Below are 24175 nucleotides of genomic sequence, written 5' to 3'. Positions count from 1 at the left end.
TGCACGGGAGGCATCTCGGAGCGCACTCCAGCTCCTGTTCACTGTAGCTTTCAGGCAGCTGCATTTAGATCCCTAGGGGGACTTCAGTGCTCCAGCGATTATCCCTCCCGGAGCAGGGTTAGAAAGTGCGACTCAGAGGCACCTCCTGCACTTTCAGGTGGGTACCCTGAGAACCGCATAGGGGTAAAATATGCGGCTCTACATCGGGGTCTTCTGGCCACCTGAAAGAGTCTAAAAACCCCAAAAGACTGAAATTACTGGACGACAGGCTTCTATTACCATTAATCTGGACACATGCACCTGTTGCTGGCCCAAATCCAGGAATCGTACTGGAGGAGGGATTTGGGCATAATCGCCTTTATTGGGTATTCCGAGCTCCCGTTTTAGTAAAATGGAATGATCACTGTAAGGGATAGTATAAATAGGAGGGACTGAATGGTCACATTTAACATTTCAAACAAGCACAACATAAGTCACAGCCCAGTGATAATTTGATACATTGGAAGAACTAAGGGAAAGCTTATCACAGTCTGTTCCAGATTCTTTATATTTGCAAATACATTGTTATTTTGGAAGGGAGAACCATTCTGACCACTGAAGAGAAAGCAGCTTTTTGAAGTAGTTCTTGTGGCCACCCATTTTTGTGGCATTCAAAGCAAAGCATGTTCCATGAATGACTGGGCCTTTTCGGTGGATTGACTTGCGCGAAGAGGGTCTTTTGGGAAGCAAAGTGCTTCATTTTGAGTGTGACTAATAGTGAAGGTTACTTGGAGATATCAGTGCCAGGGTCTTGGAAGCTTCAGGGAGGCCGCCCAGTTCGAGTCTTGCCTACAAAAGGACCAGGAGTGTTATGACATCAGCTCTTGTGGATGGACATTTCTTCAAAGGCAATGCAAGAAGAATTCATGAGTTTATAGCAACCACAGCTCCAGTCTTCCCATCAGTTCAACATTAATTCTGGGCATCAAATTTCAAGGCCTACACTTCAACACTTAATTTGAAAGACTGAACTTGGAAGTAACTTTCTAGATTTTGGCCTGGGACTGTAATGGTTTGGGTAGATCACACCCACATACACCTGCACATAGATGCAGATAGATTTAGTGCTAAGGATAGTTCAAGAGTTAAGGCTATAACTTATGAGTAAGAAATAAAGTTAATGGTTCAAAATTAAACACTGCTTGGTTCATTATCTATTGCTACTTATTACACACGGTTCGTTCCAAGGGGGAGGAGTTACAGGGAGGAGGTAAGCCAGCCACACACACACAGATACAGTACAAATAGAATAACAGCATCACTGTGGTATCACCACATAACACAGGCAGCAAAGAGACAAGAAGTTAATGTAATAATGGAATGCCAGTTGTCATGGTGGACTTTAAATGACATATTGACTGCTCAAACCAACTTGGTACAAGCAGCCTTGTGGATTTGTTCATAGAACCATCATTTTATTGACCGGCATGTTCCAAACCTACAAGGGAACATGCTATTTTAAATCAGATCCAGTGTGATGAGTTAATAATGATCTATTAGTTTGGGATCCTCTCGGAAAGAGAGATCACAATGTGGTTTAATTTCCATTATAAATGGAGGGTGAGAATATAAGATCCAATAAAAGTGCCTTCTGCCTAAACAAGGGAGATGGCAATGGGAATCTTAAACACCTCTATTAAGTCACCTCTCATCCTCTTTCACTCTATAGAGAAAAGTCCAAGCTCAGTCACCTTTCTTCATAAGACACATTCTCCAAAACTGGCACTATCCTAATAAATTTCTTCAAGCATCCACTCTAAGGCTTCCACATCCTTCCTTTAAAGAGGCGACCAGAACTGAACTCAATACCCATATAATAAATTGGGTAGTAAAGCAAATTGTGTTGAGGACACCAAGTCTGCAGCAAGGTGAGGCCATCCACTTTAAAAGGAAAATAATAATTTATTTAAATGATGAAAGATTGCAGCATGCTGTTGTGCTTGTGTATGAATCACAAAAAAAAATTGTTAGCAGATGCTGCAGATAATCAAGAAGGGAAATGGGATGTTGGCTGTATTGATTGAAGGATTGAATTTAAGAGCAGGAGGTTCTGCTGTACAATACAGTACAGGATACTTGGACCACAGGGTGTAGTTCTGGTCTCCTTGAGAAAGGATATTCTGGTTTGGAGGATATGCAGAGAAGGTTCACTCAGTTGATTGTGTATTTAAGACACCATAGATCTTTTTATAGTATGGTAATTAAGGATTTCATCTGATGCAAGGATCGACAAAGAGATAGACAACAGACTCGCCAAGGCAAATAGCGCCTTTGGAAGACTACACAAAAGAGTCTGGAAAAACAACCACCTGAAAAAACACACAAAGATCAGCGTGTACAGAGCTGTTGTCATGCCCACGCTCCTGTTCGGCTCCGAATCATGGGTCCTCTACTGGCATCACCTACGGCTCCTAGAACGCTTCCATCAGCGCTGTCTCCACTCCATCCTCAACATTCATTGGAATGACTTCATCACCAACATCGAAGTACTCGAGCTGGCAGAGTCCGCAAGCATCGAATCCATGCTGCTGAAGACCCAACTGCGCTGGGTGGGTCACGTCTCCAGAATGGAGGGGCATCGCTTTCCCAAGATCATGTAATATGGCGAAATCTCCACTGGCCACCGAGACAGAGGCGCACCAAAGAAGAGCTACAAGGACTGCCTAAAGAAATCTCTTGGTGCCTGCCACATTGACCACCGCCAGTGGCCTGATGTCGCCTCCAACCGTACATCTTGGTGCCTAACAGTTCGGCGGGCAGCAACCTCCTTTGAAGAAGACCGCAGAGCCCACCTCACTGACAAAAGACAAAGGAGGAAAAACCCAACACCCAACCCCAACCAACCAATTTTCCCTTGCAACCGCTGCAACCGTGCCTGCCTGTCCCGCATCGGACTTGTCAGTCACCAACGAGCCTGCAGCAGTCGTGGACATACCCCTCCATAAATTTTCGTCCGTGAAGCCAAGCCAAAGAAAAAAAAAGAAAATTAAGGATTATGAGGAACAGGCATGTTAATGGATTTATGTTCATGACCAGATCAGTCATGATCTCATTGAATAGCTGGCTCAACAGGCCAAATGGCCAAACCTGCTCCCATTTCATACGTTCCTGTACTTCAATATTTTAGTGTGACTTTAAGTTATGTATTTACATCTTGTGACTAACAAGGCATCTTTGAAGATTCAAATACCTTTCCTTGATCAAAGCATTCCCACAGATAATCCAAAAGCTTCCAAAGACTTGAATCCAGACTCCCAAGTGTTAATAGTGGCTGATTTTTGGTCTATCACTATCCCAATTGTTAATAAAAGATAGAAAATTGGCCTCTGACCATGTGTAATGTTCTAAGTGGCAAAATTAATTCTGATTTCGAAGCTTCCTCCATCTCACTTTTTTAAAAAATTGATATATAGCATGGTAGCAGGCCCTTCCGGCCCACGACCCTGTGCCGTCCAAATACTCCAATGAACCTATAAACCCTGTTCTTTGTTGGAGGGTGGGAGAAAACTGGAGCATCTGGGAAAAAAAACCCACGCAAGTCATGGTGAGAACGTGTCCACTTCTTTTAGACAGCATGAGATTCAAACCCAGGTTGCTGGTTCTGTAATAGTGTTGTGCTAAACACTGCAAACCTTTCCACTCTATTGTTTGATGTAAGCTAATTAACACAGCTGCAATGTCTTGTGTTTCAATTATGGCCTTTTCTGAGTGAGCCCTTTGCGGTTGGCAAGCAGTTGGTGCTCTGTGGATGGTACTGTTTGTTGTCGTTTTAATTAGAAAACTGGTTATTGCTTGTAATATACATTCAAACAGGTTTTATGAAGGTTGGTTCTCATATTAATGCTTGTGATATCCATGTCATTCCACTTCCCATAACTCCTCAGGTAGATTGAATTTTTTTCCCCAGGATAAAAAAATGTCATGTATTTAAGGTAACGGGAACAGTTTAAAGAAGATGTGTGGGGCAGGTTTGTTTTTACACTGAGTGATTGGTGTCTGTAACGGGAATAGTGGTAGAAACAAATGCAATAGTAGCATTTAAGAGACAAAAGAGGGATACACATCAGGTGCAAGCAGCAAATTTTTATTTCAAATAGAGCATCTTGTTTGGCCCAGGCATTGGATGATCCCAACATTGAAACAAAATAGATACATATCTGCTAGCTGGCACTCTGCAGGTGCCTGAAGATACTTGGCGTAGGCAATTTCCCTGCAAGATTGGTTCTTAAGTGGCAACTGGTCACGTTTAATACAAACATCAACTTTCTGAGGACCTTGTTGATTAATATCTGTGCCCATGTTGAATTTAAGTAAAATATATACATAGATGTCTAAATCTCTTGGCTAATCTCTCACTGATAAAATAATGTTCTGAATTATGTTTCCTGGGCCCAATGTAGATTTTGTGCTTTGTACTTTGTTGTATGTTTTCCCACTCATTTGTTTAATTCTTTCAATCTTCCTCCTTTTTTCCATGAAATATACAATCAGTGACAAATGACTCAACTCTTGCTGTTTTCCTTTTCATCAATTTGTCATAAGCTGTTTCAAGATTTACTCTTGGCTCATAAAAGTCTAATGCAGAACCAAATTAAGTGCTCATTTGTAATCCACGTAAACATCCCATATACACATCTCCCAGTACACCAGTTCTAAATTACTTTCTCAAAAAATCCAGCTGGATTAGTCATGAGACACCTATTTAATGTGGAGTGTATCCAAAATTCATAATTCATCCACAGTTTGTGGGAATTATTAAAAATCATGTCGACTTAGTGTGAAAAGTTTGTGCCAGCTGAGTAGTTGCCACAGGGATTCAGTCACTAGATGTGATTCAATTACTTGATAGAACAAAGTACAACACAAGAAAACAGTGTTGTCTGTTTGTAATTCAGTACCTCAATACAATTCCCACCGCTGTTTGTGATCCCACGGTTAAAAAAAAGCAACCTAAATGCAATATTTGATTTATGTAGGTAATGTAGTTTACATTATTTTTCTCAGATCATATGTTTTATATGTTAAGCTCAGTAATGATTGAAACATTGACAAATGTGTGAATCTTCATCCAAATCCAAAGACCAGATTGAGGTGACATTGCAATGTATTTGTTCAATCATTTTTGCCCCTTTTTTGAATGGAGATCAAAGTAATGCAATGGGCCTGCTGCAATTTTTCTGCAAACTACAGTAGATGCTGGGGACGTAAAGCAGGTAGCAAGCTGAATAGTATTAAACAGGGAATGATCTGACTCAGCAGAAGAGCCTGTTGAAGTTTAAGAGATTATCGCTCTCAGTCTGTGTTGTCGTATAAATATTTGGGTTATAAAGTCTTTGGAGCGTATTGTAGAACTGTTTTAATTCTTGTCCAGTGACATCAGGTGTTATTAACCCTTGTGAAATCCAGCAATTTATCAATGTTTGCAGTAATTATTTAAGTTGACAATCAGCCATCTGCTCGAGTAGATACAATGAGGGAAGTGACACTTAAATTCCAGACTCCTTGCAAGTCAAACACAGGCAAAAGATCGCCTCAAAGATAGCGATTTGAAAGAATTCTTTTCTTCAAAACAAACAGAAACTGGCAATGTCATTGTGCTTAAATATTGGGTGACACATCCAGAAAACCATGATGAAACCTTCCTTCTTAAGTCTGCACCTATTTTGTACAATTCCACCAGTTTGCAATACTATAGTCAATATCTAAACATATTTTATTCAGTACATTTCATCTTCTTTTGCAAAGAGATGACTTAATGGAGGAATATAAGATGATGAGTGGCTTAGATAGGGTGGACGACCAGCTCCTCTTTTCCTTGGGCGACAATGGCTAATATCAGGAGACATCCGTTCAAAGTGAGTGGAGGGAAACTGGGAGGAGACATCAGAGGTAAGATTTTTTATTCGGAGTTGGGTGGGTGGAGGAGTCTGGTACAATAGGGACATTCTGAAGACTCTTGGATAGGCAGATGGATGGAGTGTTATGAATGTTAGCTGGGGAAGGATGAGATTGTTTGAAGTAAATTTACAGAAGTCACCACTGAAGGGCCTGTGCTGTTATGTTCTGTGTATATCTTCTTTCTTCTTCTCCTTCTTTGGCTTGGCTTCGCGGACGAAGATTTATGGAGGGGTAAACGTCAACGTCAGCTGCAGGCTCGTTTGTGGCTGACACACAGGCAAAGCCACAGCTTTACAGAATCCCAGATCCGTGAATGTTTATAGTGCAAATGGTTACTGTTCATTCGGTAACTCTGTGGCAATATCCCAAGGAATCTCACCCTCACTCAACAACTTTCTTTCCAAAACACTGCTTGTTTATTGCACCAATGCTGTGTCCAACTCTTATTAAAGATGCTGTATTTGCCTGCTGATCAGCAAAGCAGACTTTGCTTTTTTAATTAACTGGTTCCTGGCAACCTTGCATTCAGCAAAGCAAGGGCAAAGTGCAAATTACAAGAATTACATGGCAAATTTCATATTGGAATGCACAAAATAATTTTTTGTATCAGGATAATTCCTAAAATAATCTTTCATATCAGGACCATTCACAAGCAAGTTTCATGACATTCTTTTAGATACTCAATGTTGGCGATCTCTCAAACGTTTACGATGCAAGTTTATTACATTTGGATATGGGAAGCAGTTGAAAAAATCCTGCTCTTGTTTTCCTGCGATATTTCTGCAAATGTCTTCACAGCTGGGAAACTACGACCAAACAAAACCCTTCAAGCTCGTCAATTTAGAAATCAAACAAGCCTTACCCAGGCTTTCCCCACTGCAAAGGTGGCAAGTCAGTTTGTTGTGATTCCAGGTCTCAGAGCCTCTGACCTAATAACTTCCATGTCTTGGACAAGCGACACTGGGATAGTACAGCATTTTGATGCTCTGAGTAATATTTGAAGATTGCTGCAGTCAGACTTGTGGTGAAGCATCACACATAAGCCCCTTTTACACTTGCATCCCAATCCCAGTAAATTGGCCATTCAGTGTCCCGGTTGGGAATAATGTTTTTGCTGTTCACACTTTAGCACTCTTATCCAGGACACTGCACGCTTTCACGCTTACAAGGAGTCATCCCCAGGGAGAGGACTGTTCTACCTTCAATTAGAGTGTCCAAATGTAATTCTCAGTTTCACACTTAGCTAACTGCAATGCCAGGTCTGCAGACGCAGGGGGTTGCAGTAGGGGTTGAAGGAAATCTATCCCTGGCGTGAGATGATGTCATTTTACACTGGCGTTCAGACGATTTTGCTTTCACACTTGACCCTTTTTCAGCCGATTGGCCGTTAATTCCTTGCAAGTGTGGAAGGGGCTATAGTCGCCAAGACAGCACAATCAAGCACTCCCAGTGTTATAAACATTATACTGTTCCACATCTCCAGTACCATTGATTTATTTTGCAAATAAGCTTGAAACTTTCCAAGTTATTTTCACATCTTGATTCAGAGACCCTGAAGCAGTGCGATGTAACTCGATGCATTGGGATTAAGGTTACATTTCCCTCCACAATGCAGAAACTGAACTTCATGTCTATTATTCAGACATCTCTTTTTAGACAGTTTAGAGACCTGGGTTTTAATTTCCGGGAAAAAAGATCCTATTGCCCCACTTTTGACAGTCAAAAAGCTTTTTGTTTGTTTCATGAAAGACTTTAATGTAAATATTTTAAGGGCCAGTGTTGCCAGAGAAGATGTCTCCTGAGAAATCATTTTTGCATGGTACTTGTTCGCTCCCAAACTGTGTGAAACAGCGATGCACTCATGGACCGATGCAGAAATTGTTTTAAAACAATTGAAGATGTACCGAGAAAGAGAGAGATGAGCATGATACAATGGCTCCTAAATGTTAGCAAAGAAAAACAAATGTTAGCTATCAGCTATATAGCAGAAGGATTAAGTTATATGTGACTTGAAAGGCTCACAAATGCAAAAAATAGGACCAGGCATGGGTTATTTGGCCCTTTGAGGTCACTTCACCATTCATCAAGATCATGATTGATCTTCTGCCTCACCTCCCTGTACAATCTCCCATATCTTTTTGATTGCACTATTCAAAGATCTGTTGATCTCTGTTCTGAATTTCGCAATAACTGAGCCTCCACAGCTTTCACCATCTGTTGTGTGAAGAAATTTTTCCTCATCATCAAATGCCAAGCCTCACGTCACTCCTGATTCTGGCCTTCTGAGCCAGAAGAATTGTCCTCCCAGCATCTGCCCTCATGATCCAGAAAGAATTTTCTAAGTTGCAATGAGATCTTCGTTCTCTCTAAGCTCGCAAGAGTACAGGCCTGGTTCCATCAGTCCTTCCTTGTGCAACAAATGGACCAACTTTGAATCAGTCTGGTTTCCTTCTGAGGAAAATATATCCTGTTTTAGGAAAGGAGATCAAAACTGTGCACAATACTCCAAGTGCAGTTTTAATGTAGCCCTTGTAATTGCTCATACATATTTTTTGCCTTGTTCTCAAATTAAATCTAAATTAAAGCCAACAACATTTCCCTCCCAAATTGGTTTTCAGTGGCTTTTGAGCAAATATACTTGTATAATGGTTGTTTTGATCAGCAACATTTACAACCTCTTGGATGTTTGAATAATACTCAGCTTTTTATTTTTTGTACTTGAATGGATTACTTGCAATCCATTCAAAGGAAACTTGTTAAAGTGATATTTGGTCTATCATAATATCCCTGATATAGATTGATTGTGAATCACTGAATCAATCCAGCACCAATGATTTTGATACCAAGTATCCTGCCAACCTGATCATTCTCACTGTTCAGTGTGAGCTTATTGTATATATAAGCACAATGGACAGATGCACCAAAATTCTAACTTAATGCAACCAAACATGTACATAACATACAAATATTGCAAAAGTAAAAATTTTAATTACCAAAGACAGAAACAGTTTATCCCCATTTTTTGCTTTCTACATTCAGTTTTTCATCCATTTCAATATATTACCTCCAATTCCACTCACTTTTAAATTGACTTGCTTTTAAAACTCCAAATGCACCACATTCAATGGTTCCTCCTGATCTATTCTGAGTCACATCCTTAAAGACTCCTGGAAATTCATCCAAAAATATTTTCCTTTCATAACTGAGAGTTGATGATGGTCAGAGTGATTATTCTTTTTAATGCTCTGTTATTACATCCTCCATTCGGAAGACATGCTCCTGTGCAGCTTGGAACTTTGCTTTCAAGCATGGTGAGAGGAAGATACATCGATACGTGCAATGTGAGTTCTAAAATGTTTAAAATCAAGTGCAGAGATAGTGTCTGATTGTCCCCATAAAATTTTGGTCAATAACCAAGTTTTAAACAATTGTTGATGCTTGTTCTGCTTTCACTTAACATTATTTGCAACAGAATTTTAGTATCTTTTATTAAAACTGTTTAAAAACCTTACTATTAATATTCTTGTTTGCCATAACATCCTCTCAACTAAAAGTGCTTACTTTTCTCAACCAATTGGTTCCGCTGTTTGTTATCACTTGGCATTCATCTGACTGAAAAGCAGTTTCTCTATGTAATGAAGATTAATTGAAAAGTCTTATTCAAAATATGACTGATGAGTTTTGCGAGTTTCTTCTGGGGATTTACTGTTTTGTAGCCTAATTAAAACAGAGGATTGGAAGAGGATGCTGACAGTAAGATGGATCAGTGGAAATGGATACTCCCAGAGATTTACATCAGTGGAAGCAGATACTGCTAGTGAGGTGGATCAGTGCAAGCAGATACTGCCAGAGAGCTCCATCAATGTTAATGGAATCTGCCAGAGTGACACCAGTGCAAGTGGATACTGTCCAAGAGATGGATCAGTGCAACCAGACACTGATAAACAGATACATCATCACAAATGGATACTTCCTGAGAGATACATCAATGCAAGCAGATACTGCTAGATAGATACATCAGTAGAAGCAGATACTCTCAGAGAGATGGATCAGTGGAAGTGGATGCTGCCAGAGAGATGGACCAGTGGAAAGAGATACTGCTGAAGAAATACATTAATGGAAGCAGATACTGCCAGAGAGCTACATCAGTTTTCTGAAAATCACATTCCCACTGAGGGAAGTTTACAGTGAAAAATTGTATTTTCTGACCAGGCAGACGGTAAAATAATAGTTATCAGCTCATTGATAGTAACCTGGTGCTTCTTCTCACTTCTTTGAACAGAGGTATGAAGAGAAGTGAGATCGCCCTTTTAAAATGTATTACTGCGAATATGTTGTTTTTTTACATTGTTCTATGGCTGTGTGCTCAGGAGCAGGTAAATCAGAAAATGTTGCAAAATTTACTGAAATACAACTTGGTGGTATGAATGGATCATTTACTTTTTTATATTGTTTGATGTCTACAGATTGCACAGTGCAATTCGTAAATCTAATATTATTTTTGTCTTAGATACTAAAATTATGTTAATTACACATTTGCTGACATTTAACTAAGGACGAAGTGTAGAAAGGATGGAACAGACGTTCCGCTCAGATAATGTCATATCTGTGATAGACTTGCATTCTCGGACACTTGGTCACACACCTAGAAAACTGGAATTTGCACTTATTAGGATTCAATTGGAGTTTCTTCTGAGAAATGATTTTTGATGAGAAACTTGTGAGGAAACAGTGGTCTGCACATTTTTGAGAAAAGTCATGACAATTATTTCAGGAGAAATTATTTTTAATTGCTTACACATTATTTTGGACCAATTTTGTCATTGTATGGCAAGAATTAAGAATTACAATAACTGAGTAACTCGCCAAACAATTATTTGTTCAAAGCCAAAGTAAAATACTGCAAATGTTTTTGGCCTGCTCAAAACCACAAGAATAGTGCTGTAGTGGCTCACAAGTTTAATGAGTATCCAGACATACGAGCAAAATATCTGCAGACTGTGCATCAGACCCACACTTTATACTCAAGTTTATAATATAGATCTCTTTACACTGCTGATTCAGACCATTTTTCCTCTGCACCGCAACCAATTGAGAACATTATTGGGCATTTGCTTCCTTTTCCATTCATATTGTTAACCTTTATTTTTCTTTGTGTGTGTTTATGAACCTGGGACGGTGCAGCAAGTCAGACATTCATTGCATCTGTAGTTTGTACTCATGTATGTGACAATAAATTTAAACTGATGCATGAAATATTGTATTTCCCATTGATTTAACACATGGTATATTTGCTCCTAAAAGGATAGCTCTCTGTACCTAAGAGGAAACCAAATTGCCTACCTTCTGCAGCCACTGTGTATTGTTTTCCATTATATTTTCGAGTTGCTGAAGCCTTTGCAAAGAACCACCATGATCTGTTTCTGGAGAATCTCTTTGCACTGTATTGGGCACAAAGTGATTTGACGCTGAGCGACAGTTATCCACCTCAGGAAGTAGAAAAGTATAGCTGCAAGGTCCATGCTGAATCTGATAATGCCTCTTTCCACTGTTGTCCATAGTCTTGTGAAACCCTGTTCCCAAAGAGAGACTGCAGCTGAAGAAAAACAGAGACGGAATCAACATTTTCTGCGTCTGTTCTCAGTGAATAAAGTCCTTTGTATATTAAGTGCAATCCAAAGATTTTTTTTTCCCCCCCCAAGATCTCTCAGAAGAATTTTTCAGTTGTGCTGCTTTTATCCTCTGGAATTCTGTGGTGAAATAGCCAAGTCTTCAGCACTGTGAACTATTGCTGCTTGATGTTCTGTCAAAACTGGAGTAATAAGGTTCTGTATTACTTCCTGTAGCCTTTCAGTCTGTGTTGCGCAGGCAGAGACAAATGCTGCAAAGCAAACATAATTCCCCACTGACTTGGTTTCCCAGCTTGAAGTGCCCTTTTATCTGAAGACTTACTGCACGTTTCTGCAAGCTGCTGTATCTGACTCAATCAACGCAGCACTTTCTGATGATTTGACAGGAATCCCAGAAGTGTAATATGTGAACACTGCCACCGCCTCCCCCCCTCACCACACCTCCCCACCCCCCCCCCCCCCCCCAACCAGAGCTGCCTGTTACCTTTCATTGGGGAGGTCACTCACCAGACAACAGAGATACAGGAGTATGTTTCTGTCCAGCCCACACTACGATTACCAAAAAAAATCCAAAGGCAGTTGATTGGCCCATAACAGAGCCACTGGTAATTCCCTTTCAGTCCTTTGTGGGGACCTATGAATAGACAGAAGAAATCATTCTGTCTTCTCTGGGACGACGTGCTGGAGTACATTATACAACTAGGAATTAAAGAATGCATTTTCCTCCTCAAGTAGGTGAGAATGTCTGGCCTAAAACTTTCAGTGAAATTTACCAATGCCTTTAATAAGTTGTTCTTGCAGAATCTAATACCAACAGCAGGTTCTGCCCTTGAAATAAAACATTTGTTCATGTGTTCAATTGCTCATGGTAAATTAAAGCCCTCTGACCTGAGTCAGTTCAGCTTCATTTGTAAAATATCTGAAATTGAAAATCACTCAGCTTACAGAGTGTACATTTCAGATCATTATAAGTGGAAGTATCATCTTATTTAATTTGAAATGAACATGTTTCAACAGGGACCTGAACTTGTAATCAAGTATCACCCTCATCACATCACCATCTTATGAATTCTAAATGTCAAAGATGAGTTGTCTGGTGAAAATGCTGATGGTTTGTTCATGAAGTGTACACATTTTCTTTTAAGAAATCTCTGCTGAGTTCTGAGAATGAAAAGCTGCTCCCAACTGTTGCTTTTTGACATTCCTCTCAGCAATTAATTTGGTCACTTATCAGCTCCAGCACATTCATATAAGGGGCAAGAGAATTTATTTCAGTTTCAGTAATTAATTACCATATATTCTGGTGTATAAGTGGACCTTTAGATAAGACGGGTCTCATTTTCATGGTTTTATCATATATCAGGGGTCTAAGGTGCATGAGATGATCCTCCAAAAATCAGATTGACTAAGCTGTTGGATGTGGTTGTTATCATGTATATGAGTGCTGGATCCTTGATTGTGCTGATCAAAGCATGGGATAAAGTGAAAGTTGAGATGGTAAGAAAATCATTTAAAAGTGCAGTATCTCTAGTGCAATGGATGGTACGGAAGATGATTTATTGTGGGACACTGACGGCAAAGCAGAAGCCGACACATCAGATACTAACTGGGACCCGTATGATGACTGCGTAAACAGTGAGAGGATGGATGTGCTTGCCGCAATCTTTGCATCAGACGATGATAGTGAGTGATTTTTGAAAATTTCTTTTTGAAAAATTCATTAAAAATTTCCTTCTAATATTTCAGTTGTTTGAAAATTTGTTGTAGGTTGGGTTCTTTTTTGGTGTTTGGGTTGTCTTATACACCGGATCTACGTCAAACTTTTTTTAGTTGAATTTAAGGTCTCCTTTTTGTATCTGGCGCCTAAAATGATCTCTGATTTTTGAGGGTTTCAAGGGTCGACCTATTCGCCGAAATGTATGGTAATCTATAGGCTATATCAAAACTTCAACTGAATTTAAAACACTGGAATAATTGTGAAAATCATTTCCGATAAAACTTTGAGAATCAGCCAAGTGGTAAATATGGTAATTGTTTTATGGGAATTGATTGTTCACTGTGAAGGAAGCAAAGATGTCTGTTCATGAGGACTAAACTGTAACCTAAGTTCGGATGCGTTTTGCAGATCTGGGCATTGCTACTTTCTTGAGATAATTATTTGAGTCACATTCAACTTTGCCCTATTTAGGAGCATCACCTTTTTCAATGTCTGTGACTCTTGAGAAGTGATTAAATTTGACGAAAAACCAATCAGTTGGGCGCTCTGGAGTTTGGCAGGCCATGCCCTCCAATGGGAAAATTGATCATTTGAAGTCTGTGAGCACAATTGCCAGATAGCCTTTCTTAGCAGCTCAGCCAAGAGGTTTTTTTTCATGCTTGGGGAAAGGAAAAAAAAACAGCTTGATGTTTCCCTGTATCACCATGCTCATCTCACCTCATTTGAGAAAGGGAGCTGAATCTAGTGCCCTCTATGTTTAAAAAAAAGATCAGTTTCTCTAAAGCTTCAACAATCCAGTTGAAGTGATAGACTTCATTATTTGCAAATTATTCATACATTTTGCTTGAAATGGAGATATAGAAGTAGTGAACCTGGATTTGAGCATCAGACATAAGTCGATTGTTAAACATTGCTTCATCTGCCAGAGTATGTTTATCTCAATATCAGGTTTATTGTTTGGCTAAAAACAGGCAAAGGATGAATCCAACAAAGGCAAAATGGGCTTTTATTGTGGCTGGTGGTATGTGATATATTTAGCTACGCTGCCGTAGTTTTGATCTCAGCCGTTCTCGTGAGATATTCAGTTTAGACTGACCACAACTTCATTTTGGCCAACAAAGCCATCCTGATCCACTTTGGGACCATCTATATACCTCTCCCTTATAACTAAAAACATCCAGTGTAAGTGACGTCTGTAGACCATGAGGTGCCACGCTTGCCTGGATAGAAGATTAGGGCAGCACAGGTGGTGTAGTGGTTAGCAAAATGCCTTTTCAGCACCAGCGATTGGGACTTGAATCCCACACTTTCTGTCAGGAGTTTGTACGTTCTCCCCATGTCTGCATGGTGTTTCACTGGGGGCCCCTGCTTCCTCCCACCATTCAAAATGTACTGGGAGCGTAGGTTAATGGGGTGTAAATTGGGCGGCACGGACTCATGCTGTATGCCTAAAATTTAAAATTGGTTGACTGGTAGAAAGGAAAGAGTGCATATAAAGGGAGCATTTTTAGGCTGCCTGCCAGGGAATAGTGGTGTTCTGCAGGGGTTGGTACGTGTTTGTGACTTTTCACGTGTATGTAAATGATTTAGATGATGAAATTGATGGTTTTGTGGTCAAGTTTATAGATGATACAAAAATAGGTGGAGGGGCAGGTAGTGTTGAGGAAGCAGGGAGACTGCAGAGAATACCACAAAGAAGGATCCAGAAAAGGTTTACGAGAATGATCCTGGTGATGAGAGGGTTAATGTTTGAGGAGCATTTGATGGCTTTGGGCCTGTACTTGCTAAGGTTTAGAACAATGAGGGGATGATCTCATTAAAACATACCAAATATTGAAAGGGCTAGACAGAGTGGGAGAGTCTTGGACCAGAGGGCACAGCTTCTGAACAAAACGATGTCCATTGAGATGAGGAGAAATTTCTTCAGCCAGAAGGCAGTGAATCTATGGAATTTGTTGCCTCAGAGGCCAAGTCATTGGTTATGAGGATGTGAAAAACAGAAGTACCTTCACAGAATTTGCTCGAGACAAAAATTGAGAACAAAGAACATTTATTATACAACAATGCAAAGTTGGGTGCTTCCCCTTACCCTGGGAATACACACATACACTGGGGCTCACCCAACTTTTATACAGTTGATTTCAGTGTAGAAGTACCCTCCCCCTTACATTCTTCTGCCTCCTGGATGAGTTTGGCATTAGGCAATCCTGTCTGCCTGCGTGCTGTTTCTGTAAACTTGGAGGACCAGGGGCTATCCTGTCGGTGTCCCATCATGTCACTGTCCTTATTCACACCTTCCCGACTCTCAGGGCTTACTAACTTCTTATATGCAGAACTTGCTAATTCTGTCTAAGGCTTATTCAGACTAACTTTACTTCCTACATTCTAGTATCTATCCTTATCCTATTCATACTGGCTTTATTCATTACACATATATCCATACTAGTTTTTTTCATCTTTCATATTTTCATATTAGTTTTACTCATCTCTCACAAGGAGAAGGAACGAGAACAGGGTTGAAAAGAAAAATACATCAGCCATAATTTGGACTGTGAAGCAGGTTCTGTGGTCTGAATGTCACAGCACAGGAGCAGGCCCCTTCAGCCCATGTGGCTTTGCCAAACATGATGTTCCAATCAAACTAAAACTTTGTGGCTTGTACCAGACCAATATCCCTCCATTCCCTTCGTATTCCTGCATCTATTGCATGTGCTTCCACCGCTATTCCTGGCAGCCTGTTTCAGACACCCATCACTCTCTGTAAAATAACTACCCCACACATCTTGTTTTAAATTTCTTTCCCCCTCACCTAAATGCACATCGTCAAGAGGGTGACACTTTTACCTTGGGGAAAGGATTCTTGACTGGCCCAGCAATGCTTCTGATGACTTTATACCAATCTATCAGTTCTCATCACATCTCTGTGAATCCTTTCTCCTCAGAATAGAGTTAGCACTTGGAATATTTTCCATAGACTTGAAAGTGCTCTCAAAGGAAAACTGATGTGAAGATCCAGATTTGCAACTGATCATTCCTTTGACTGTATCCTCTGATTTACATTGAGCATGATCATTTTGCTTGCTTTTTTTCAAGTGCTGATTATGTTTTTAGTCAAGGGATGCATTGAAATTTGTCTTGTCAGAAACATTTTCACCGGAGGTTATCTTGGCAAGGTTTACCAAACAGAGGCTCTTGGGTTCTGCACAAGGTGCCTTTCTGTGTTGTAGTTCATACCTTGCCTTGTATGTCTCACTAGAGGGTAAACAGAGGCAAAGTTAATCACAGATTCATTAGGAGTGGTGTTTTAATTAATTATGCATCGTGTGAAACCTTAGAAACCTACAAGATCCTGTAGGATTGAACATTGGGAGTCAGGTTTGGAACTTAGGCTAGAGTCAGCCAGAAGCTCGCTCTCAGACGTCTCATTTACTTGAAGATTCCATGGGTCTGTTGTGAAGTGACTTCAGTATCTTAACATAGGGGTCTGTGTATGCCTCATACCTAAACTAACAAAGGTTAGTTCAAATAAGAATATTTGAACATCAAGGACAAAATATGAAAACCAAGGACAAAAGTGGAAAAGGAAGTTGGGGATAATTTTGTTGACCACTTCTCCAAACTTTATCTTGAACAGAGGTGGGAGGGGAAACTTTACATTGTTCTGCTCTACAACTCAGTGACAGAGAAGCTTATAAAATATGGTTCCTCAGGAATCCACCAACCTAGCTTGCTTGTTGTCCTGTGTTAAGGAAGAAAATTTAAAGGGTTCCAGTTGAGGGGTTTTTCTTGTCATGGGTGAACTTTGACCTCAAAGGACCAACTCGTTATTGTAGGTAAGGCCTGGCTTTGGAGGGGACACTTGCATTAATGGGAGCCTGGCTTCAGGTGGGGAACTGTTGTACCCTTGCCCCTGGCAAACAACAGTGTCTGTGAGATCCACTGATCTTTTCAGCAACCTTCAGTATAGGATATAACTTAATGTTTCAGAACAACAGCTTCAATAGCAGATATTAAAATTACTCCATCCCATCCCCATTGTTTGCCTAATTGTGTCATTTGTTGGTGGAACTGACACCTCGAAAAATATTGGGAACTTGTCCCAGTTCCAAATGGGACCATTGGGGCAGTGACGTGCTTTTCTGCTCATGTTTGTTACATGGGAGTCCTGGAAGAAAAGGGTTTTAAAAAAAATAAAAACAAGAACATCTAAAAAGTTAGCTGGAAGGTTTATTATTTTATGCATTCGTTTTACAAGGTTTCTTTCATCCACAAAATGAATGGAGACAGCACATTCATGAGGCGGTTGAAGTGACTGATGGAAGGAAAGTGAATTTCTGTGAATAATTGGAAGTTAGCAAATCCACCAAATATGTAAATTAAGGATCTTTTGTATTTTGAATTGACTATGTGCCACAGAACCTAGAAGGAAGTTGCTTTTTATAGCAGAACACAAAATAATGGTTGCATTTGATTGGCAGGATGGGATCTCATCAACATAACATAACATAACAATTACAGCACGGAAACAGGCCATTAGGCCCTTCTAGTCCGCACCGAACCAAACACCCCTTTCTAGTCCCACCTCCCTGCACAATGCCCATAACCCTCCATCTTCTTCTCATCCATATACCTGTCCAACCTTTTCTTAAATAATACAATTGATTCCGCCGCCACTATTTCTCTAAATTTCCAGATTACGTTGAACATAAAACATTTTTAAAATGTATGAAACAGGAGCAGGAGTCTGGCCCTTTGACCCTGCTCCACATTCCATGAGACCATGGCTGATCTGGCTGAAGATTCAGCTCCACCTACCTGCTTTCTCCCCAAAACCCTATATTCATCTACTCTTCACTAATCTCTCTACATGTGTTTAAATACATTCAATGAGGAAGCCTTCACTGCTTTCTTGGCAGAAAATTCCACAGATTAACTACTCTCTGGTAGAAGCATTAGCTCCTCATCTGTCTTCAATCAGTTCCACTAAATCTTGAGCCTTGTCCTCTAGTTATAATCTCACCTGCCAATGTAAACAACCTTCCTCCTTCGGTCTAGTCCTTTCATAATTTTAATTCTCCCCATCCCATTCTTCTAAACTCCAATGACTGTAGTCCATAGCTCCTCAGAAGATAATTCCTTCTTTTACAGAATCAACCTGTTGAACCTCCTCTACACCATCTCCTAAGGCAATATATCCTTAACTAAGGAGAGGAAAACTGCAAGCGGTACTCCAGGTGCAGCCTCATCAGTACCATGTAGAGTTGCAACAAAACATCCCTGCTTTTAAACTCAGTCCCTCCAGCAGAACAAAATTCCATTTGCCATCCTGATTACCTGCTGCACCTGCAAACCAATCTTTTGAGATTCGTGTACAAGCATTCCCAAGTCCCTCTGCACAATAGCATGCTGCAATTTTTCACTAATAATAGTCCAATCTATTTCTGTTTGCTAACTGGATGGCCTCACATTTACCAACATTATTTGCCAGATCCTTGTCTACTTGCTTAATCTATCTATTGTCTTTCTGGGTCCTGTACACAATTTGCTTTTCCACTCAATTGAATGTCATCATCAAACATAGCTACGCTGCACTTGGTTCCCTCCTCCAAATAATTTCTGTGCATTGCCAACCAGAGAAACACCAATATATCCCAACTTTCTGCCTTCTACTGGTTAACCAACCAAGCACATTACCCTCAACTCCATGCATCCTTATTTTATACAAAAGTCTTATGTGCGGAATTTTATCAAATCGCTTCTGAAAATCTATATTCCACATTCACCTGTTCCACTCAATCCACTCGCTCATTATTATCCTCACAGAGCTCCAGTAAGTTAATTAAGCATGACTTGCTCTTTCTGAAATCAAGCTGCATCTGCCTGATGTAACAATTTCTATCCAGATATTTTGCTGTTTCTTCATTGATGATCACCTAAAGCATTTTCTCAACTATGTTTGTGAAGTTGCCTGCATATATCTATATCCTTTTTAAATAGTGGCATTACCTCTAACAACTTCAGTTGCATTAAGAACATTTCCCAACCCCACCCACCCTATTCCTAACTCTGACAAGATCCACAAGTGAAAGAGCGCTATAGGAAATTGTTTGACCGAGTGCACATTTACCTCTTACATCTTGTGCTTGATTTTCTTTGTTTTTTCCTTTTATGAAATGTTTGGACACAAGAAAATTTTAGTTAGGAGCAATGATGCAATTTTTTAAATCAAGGGATACATCACGATAACAGACCCTTCTGTCCACGAGCCTGCGCTGTCCAAATTGATCCACATGCCAATTGACCTATTAACCCTGTAGATCTTTGGAATATTTCATGAAATGTTAATGAATATGAATTATTTTATCAGTAACGTTCCCTCAAAATCTAAATGAATAAGTTTGATGCGCATAATATAATTACAGCTGATCCACACCAAGCATCTTATCAGTGAGAAGATTTGCTTCAATCTTGCTTAAATTTTTGTTCCTGAATTATTCTAGTCCAACACTATGAAACCAAGTATTTCACTTTCCTTTGGTCTAGAAAATAATTAAAAACTTTGTAAATGTATTTAAATTCTCAAATTTAAAAATCATCTTATTTCCTAATTTCATTTTTTTTAAAATTACTCACCACAGAGTAGCCAGGAACTAACATGTACTCAGGCCTCTGTAATGCCTACTTAGCAGAGCCTGGTACTGATGATGAACATGATGTCTAACAGCATGCTAATCTCATTGTACCAATTTTACAATTTGTGAACTGTATGTAACATGCAAATATACAAATGAGAGTAAGCCATTTAGCCTCCAGAGTCTCTTCAGCCGATCAATAGGGTCAGGGTAGATTTGATTTTACCACATTCCACTCTTAACCTTTCATGCCTTCGCTTCTCAAGAATCTGTAAACCCTCACCTTAAAAAATTCAAAACTTCTGCTTCAGCCACCTTTCAAGGAAGAATCGTGACAAATTTCAAGTCTCATCCATCTTAAATGGGAAATCCCTTGTTTTTAATGTATTTACCCCACATTCCAAATTGAAAATATTCTCAATAATTCCCACCAATTAAAACTTCTGACCATTTTTATGTGCAAATTATGAAAATTACTCTCCACAACTCAGAGGTTCTTTATATCCAGGAGTTTAATGGCAGGAACAACGTTGTGGCTGCAAGTGCAGTAGTTTAGAACCCTGCATCTTGATCTACATCTTCCTCCAGTGGCTACGAGGCATATTAGACAGGACAGGAAGACTCACAAACCAAAATGCTATCCAGGGGAGAGTAAATTTGCTTATGTGTTCTCTTTCACTAATCTTTCATTTTGGCCACCTAACACATTGTGGGAGCAAGTACACTTTAAAGGAATGCCTTGAGTTGTGACAGATAGATACTATTCATTGCATGGGATTAAGCAATTGCCAAACCATTGTCTTTTTTACAGCAAACATACCTGTGGACAGCCTGTTTATCCCTGCCTGAAATGTTGGTTACCCTTTACTTCCCATGGATGCTGTGACCTGCAGAGTTTCTCCAGTACATTTACGTATTCTGTCTCCTTTCTTCCAGCCCGACATCCCCTTGCCATTCCTCCCCTATCAGAGATCTACCCCTCCCCTATCAGAGATCTACCCCTCCTCCATTACCTCAGCTTTCTTCTCCCCTCCCAAATGTATCCAGGTATTGTCTCTTATTTCTTACCCTATGGTTCTCCCCTTGCCCCTTCTTCCTCTCCTCTTCTCCCCCTCTTGCCTCCCCCCCCCCCCCCCCCCACACTTGCACCCAAAAGTTTTATTTAGGTGCCTGTTTTTGCTTGTACCTGATGGAGAGCCCAGGTCTGAAACTTCGTTTCCCTTTACTTCCTATGGATGCTGCGTGATCTGCTGAGTTTCTCCAGCTGGTTTGTGTATTGCACTCAACCCCAACAACTGCAAACTTTGCTGTTTAACTGTAGACAGTGTTGCAGGATTCAATCCAAATTTCAAGATGTGTTGTCAACCAGCAGTGATTGTTTCCTGATGTCAATTCAGCAACTTCAGAGTCAGGCGGCAGTGTTATAATTGGATTGATGTCAATTGAATCAGGGAAGAGCCTACCACCAAACCACTGGGCATGTCCTATCGGGATCGTGTGGTTGCTCCTGCTTATGTTTGCAATGTGGTTTGGTGATTTGCAGTAGAAATATGTACTATTGTTGTTGACATGGAGAACATTAATTGTGACAAACTGGTGAGGGAGGCAGCAGCAATCTTTTTGCAGAGAGATTGTTACGAGCCCAGAGGACCCCAAAACCCAGCAGCAAAAGATATTCACCAAGACAAATGGTTACTTGAACAAAAGTTGCTTTTAATTATCTTTAAACATGAAAACAGAATCACACTTTAGCTTATTACTATTAACTAACCTAACTTAACCCCCTTATAATTCTAAGCGCATGTGTATGTAATGTGTGTGTAAATTCAGAAAAGATCTTTGATTCACAGTCCACTCTCACTTCTCATTCCTCCAAGTTCACTGGTTGCAGGCAATTCTTATACTGTGCATAGAATTTAACATTTATGAAGTTCACCAGACTTTGCTTGAAAGGTAAATGGATACCACTCAGGAAGGTTCTTGTCAGCTTTCAGAGAGAGATTTGTTGTGCGCTGGACACCCACAACTGATTCCTTGTAACCAGCCACTTCAGTGTCTTGCAGAAGAAACTTGTCCCATCAGGGTTCTCCAGGTCACCTCTTTCTTTCAGGTCACCACAGAGTTGCTTTTTGTCTCTCTTCTTTCAAGTCAAACATTAGGCACCCAGTCCTCTCCTCTTGCATGAACTACAAGCCCTTTGACCAGGCTGAACTAAGCACTCAGAACCTGCCTTCCAAATGGGGTTTTTCCACAAGCTTTCCAGCTTGTCCTGTTCCAGTCCCAGCTGTTGCTGCTGTCAAACTGCAGAACTAAATTCCACCCCGCCCCCTCTTTCCTCTCTCTCTCTCTCTCTCAGATAAAAACCTTTTTTTCTCTCTGCTTGCAAAACCACATGACCCTCTTAGAACAGCAACTTCCACTCCAGACAGCCCGTGGCTCCGGCGAGTTCTTTCATCTGTTTTTCTTTGGCTTGGCTTTGCGGATGAAGATTTATGGAGGGGTAATGTCCACGTCAGCTGCAGGCTCGTTTGGGGCTGACAAGTCCGATGCAGGACAGGCAGACACGGTTGCAGCGGTTGCAAGGGAAAATTGGTTGGTTGGGGTTGGGTGTTGGGTTTTTCCTCCTTTATCTTTTGTCAGTGAGGTGGGCTCTGCGGTCTTCTTCAAAGGAGGTTGCTGCCCACCGAACTGTGAGGCGCCAAGATGCACGGTTTGAGGCGATACCAGCCCACTGGCAGTGGTCAATGTGGCAGGCACCAAGAGATTTCTTTAGTCAGTCCTTGTAGCTCTTCTTTGGTGCACCTCTGTCTCGATGGCCAGTGGAGAGCTCGCCATATAACACGATCTTGGGAAGGCGATGGTCCTCCATTCTGGAGACGTGTTACCCTTTTGTAAACAACAATCCATTAGTGAAGTCTCTTGGGCACTCTCCAAAGCTTTTGCAAAGGCTCTTGGAGCTGGCCTGTCCAACACGAGCAGCTCCAGTATTTTAAATAAGATCTGTTTTAAAGTATTTGTTTGTGACCTACACTAAAAAAAAACCTGCCCCAATTTATCTCTCAAAAACATATCTATAATCTGTCACAATTTCTACAGTCAAGTGAGTTTCTCCTTTCTCACAAGATGCATATTTTGGAAACTCAAGGAGTAGTAAGGAAGAAATAGGCCACATTTCTATTCCATGAACGTTGCGTAGCAGGTTGTGACTTCAAACAAAATCACAATGTCTTCAATGCAGGGCTTGTGGAAACCTTAACTCATTGATTCAGTCTGAATGTACCCCTATTAGATTCATTTCTGTATATTGCAGGCTCATTCAGTCAAACTCTCAGAGGGATGAGAGACCGAGAAAAATTTGTTCACTTTCAGCCAAAGTATTAACTTCATCAATGGTGTGTTGGGTAATATCCAATGTCAAAGTGAAGGTTCACATTAATGTAGCACCCATTTTCAAAGCGTCTCACTGTTACTTAAACCCAGGGCCCTGTTGAGGCTACTGATGATAATTATGCAAATTATGCAAATATCTGTCATTACTTTGTGTTACTTTAAGAGAATTGAAACACATGGATTAAAAGATAAAAATGATTGCCTATCTCACTTGATTAATTGTAATACTTCTGGTCTTCAGAGATACCAAGATAGTCCAGCTGCAGATTAATGGGACAAGGCAGAATAATAATTTGGCATGGACCAGATCAGGCAAATGGCCTATTTCTGTGCTGTAGTGTTTTATGGTCGAAGGAAGCCTTGGTTCATTTTTTTCTGCAATGATAAGTTCTCATTGCAGATGAAGTTTGCAATGTTTTGTAAAAGTTTCACAATGCTTTTGTAGCTTTACTTTACATTTACTATGCCTTCTAAAAGTTTTTCATTTAGTTTTTGTTTAAAATGGAGAAAAATAATTTGAACTGTTTTAAATTTCTTAATTCCTTTTTTTTTAATTTAATTTCTCCAAGTAAAGACACCCTTACCAGAAAATGTACCTTGCCATGTACCCCTTTGCCTGAGACAGTGCCCTGGCTCTTTAGTCAATGGACGCATCCTCATGAATCCAGTCTGTTGACGTGGAAAGAATTTTGTCAACTTCAATGAGATCTCCCCTCCCTATTCTGAATTCAACCGAATGCAAGCCAAGTCTCCCCTGTCTCTCCTCGAGCGCTAAACCTGCCACCTCTGCACCAAAGTAGTCAATCTTCACTACACTCCCCCAGAGGCAGGTATCTTGATTTCTCAGGTAAAAAGATGACAGTTGTTCA

General features: G+C 40.3%; 2 protein-coding genes across 14 annotated transcripts in view; one reads left to right on the top strand and one right to left on the bottom strand.

The window, feature by feature from the left end:
• angpt2a (angiopoietin 2a) overlaps positions 1-12129 on the bottom strand; it is a 110719-nt gene extending 98590 nt beyond the window's left edge. Inside the window, exons 1-2 of one of the 3 annotated variants that reach the window (XM_069885242.1) lie at positions 12075-12129; positions 11281-11533 (exon numbers count right to left, since the gene is read on the bottom strand). In XM_069885242.1, coding sequence (XP_069741343.1) covers positions 11281-11496 — 216 coding nt within the window. In that variant the 5' untranslated portion in view covers positions 11497-11533; positions 12075-12129. Of the gene's footprint in view, positions 1-11280; positions 11906-12074 lie in introns of those variants that run through there. The other 2 variants (XM_069885241.1, XM_069885240.1) reach the window with 2 other exon arrangements.
• The window catches only part of mcph1 (microcephalin 1), a 334689-nt gene that overhangs the window by 228553 nt on the left and 81961 nt on the right, over positions 1-24175 (top strand). The gene's annotated exons all lie outside the window — the stretch shown is intronic.

This window comes from Narcine bancroftii, chromosome 6, assembly GCF_036971445.1.
Source record: "Narcine bancroftii isolate sNarBan1 chromosome 6, sNarBan1.hap1, whole genome shotgun sequence".
Classification (NCBI taxonomy): Eukaryota; Metazoa; Chordata; class Chondrichthyes; order Torpediniformes; family Narcinidae; genus Narcine; species Narcine bancroftii.
The sequence above is the reverse complement of the archived record's forward strand: the minus strand, read 5'-3'. Positions and strand labels throughout refer to the sequence as shown.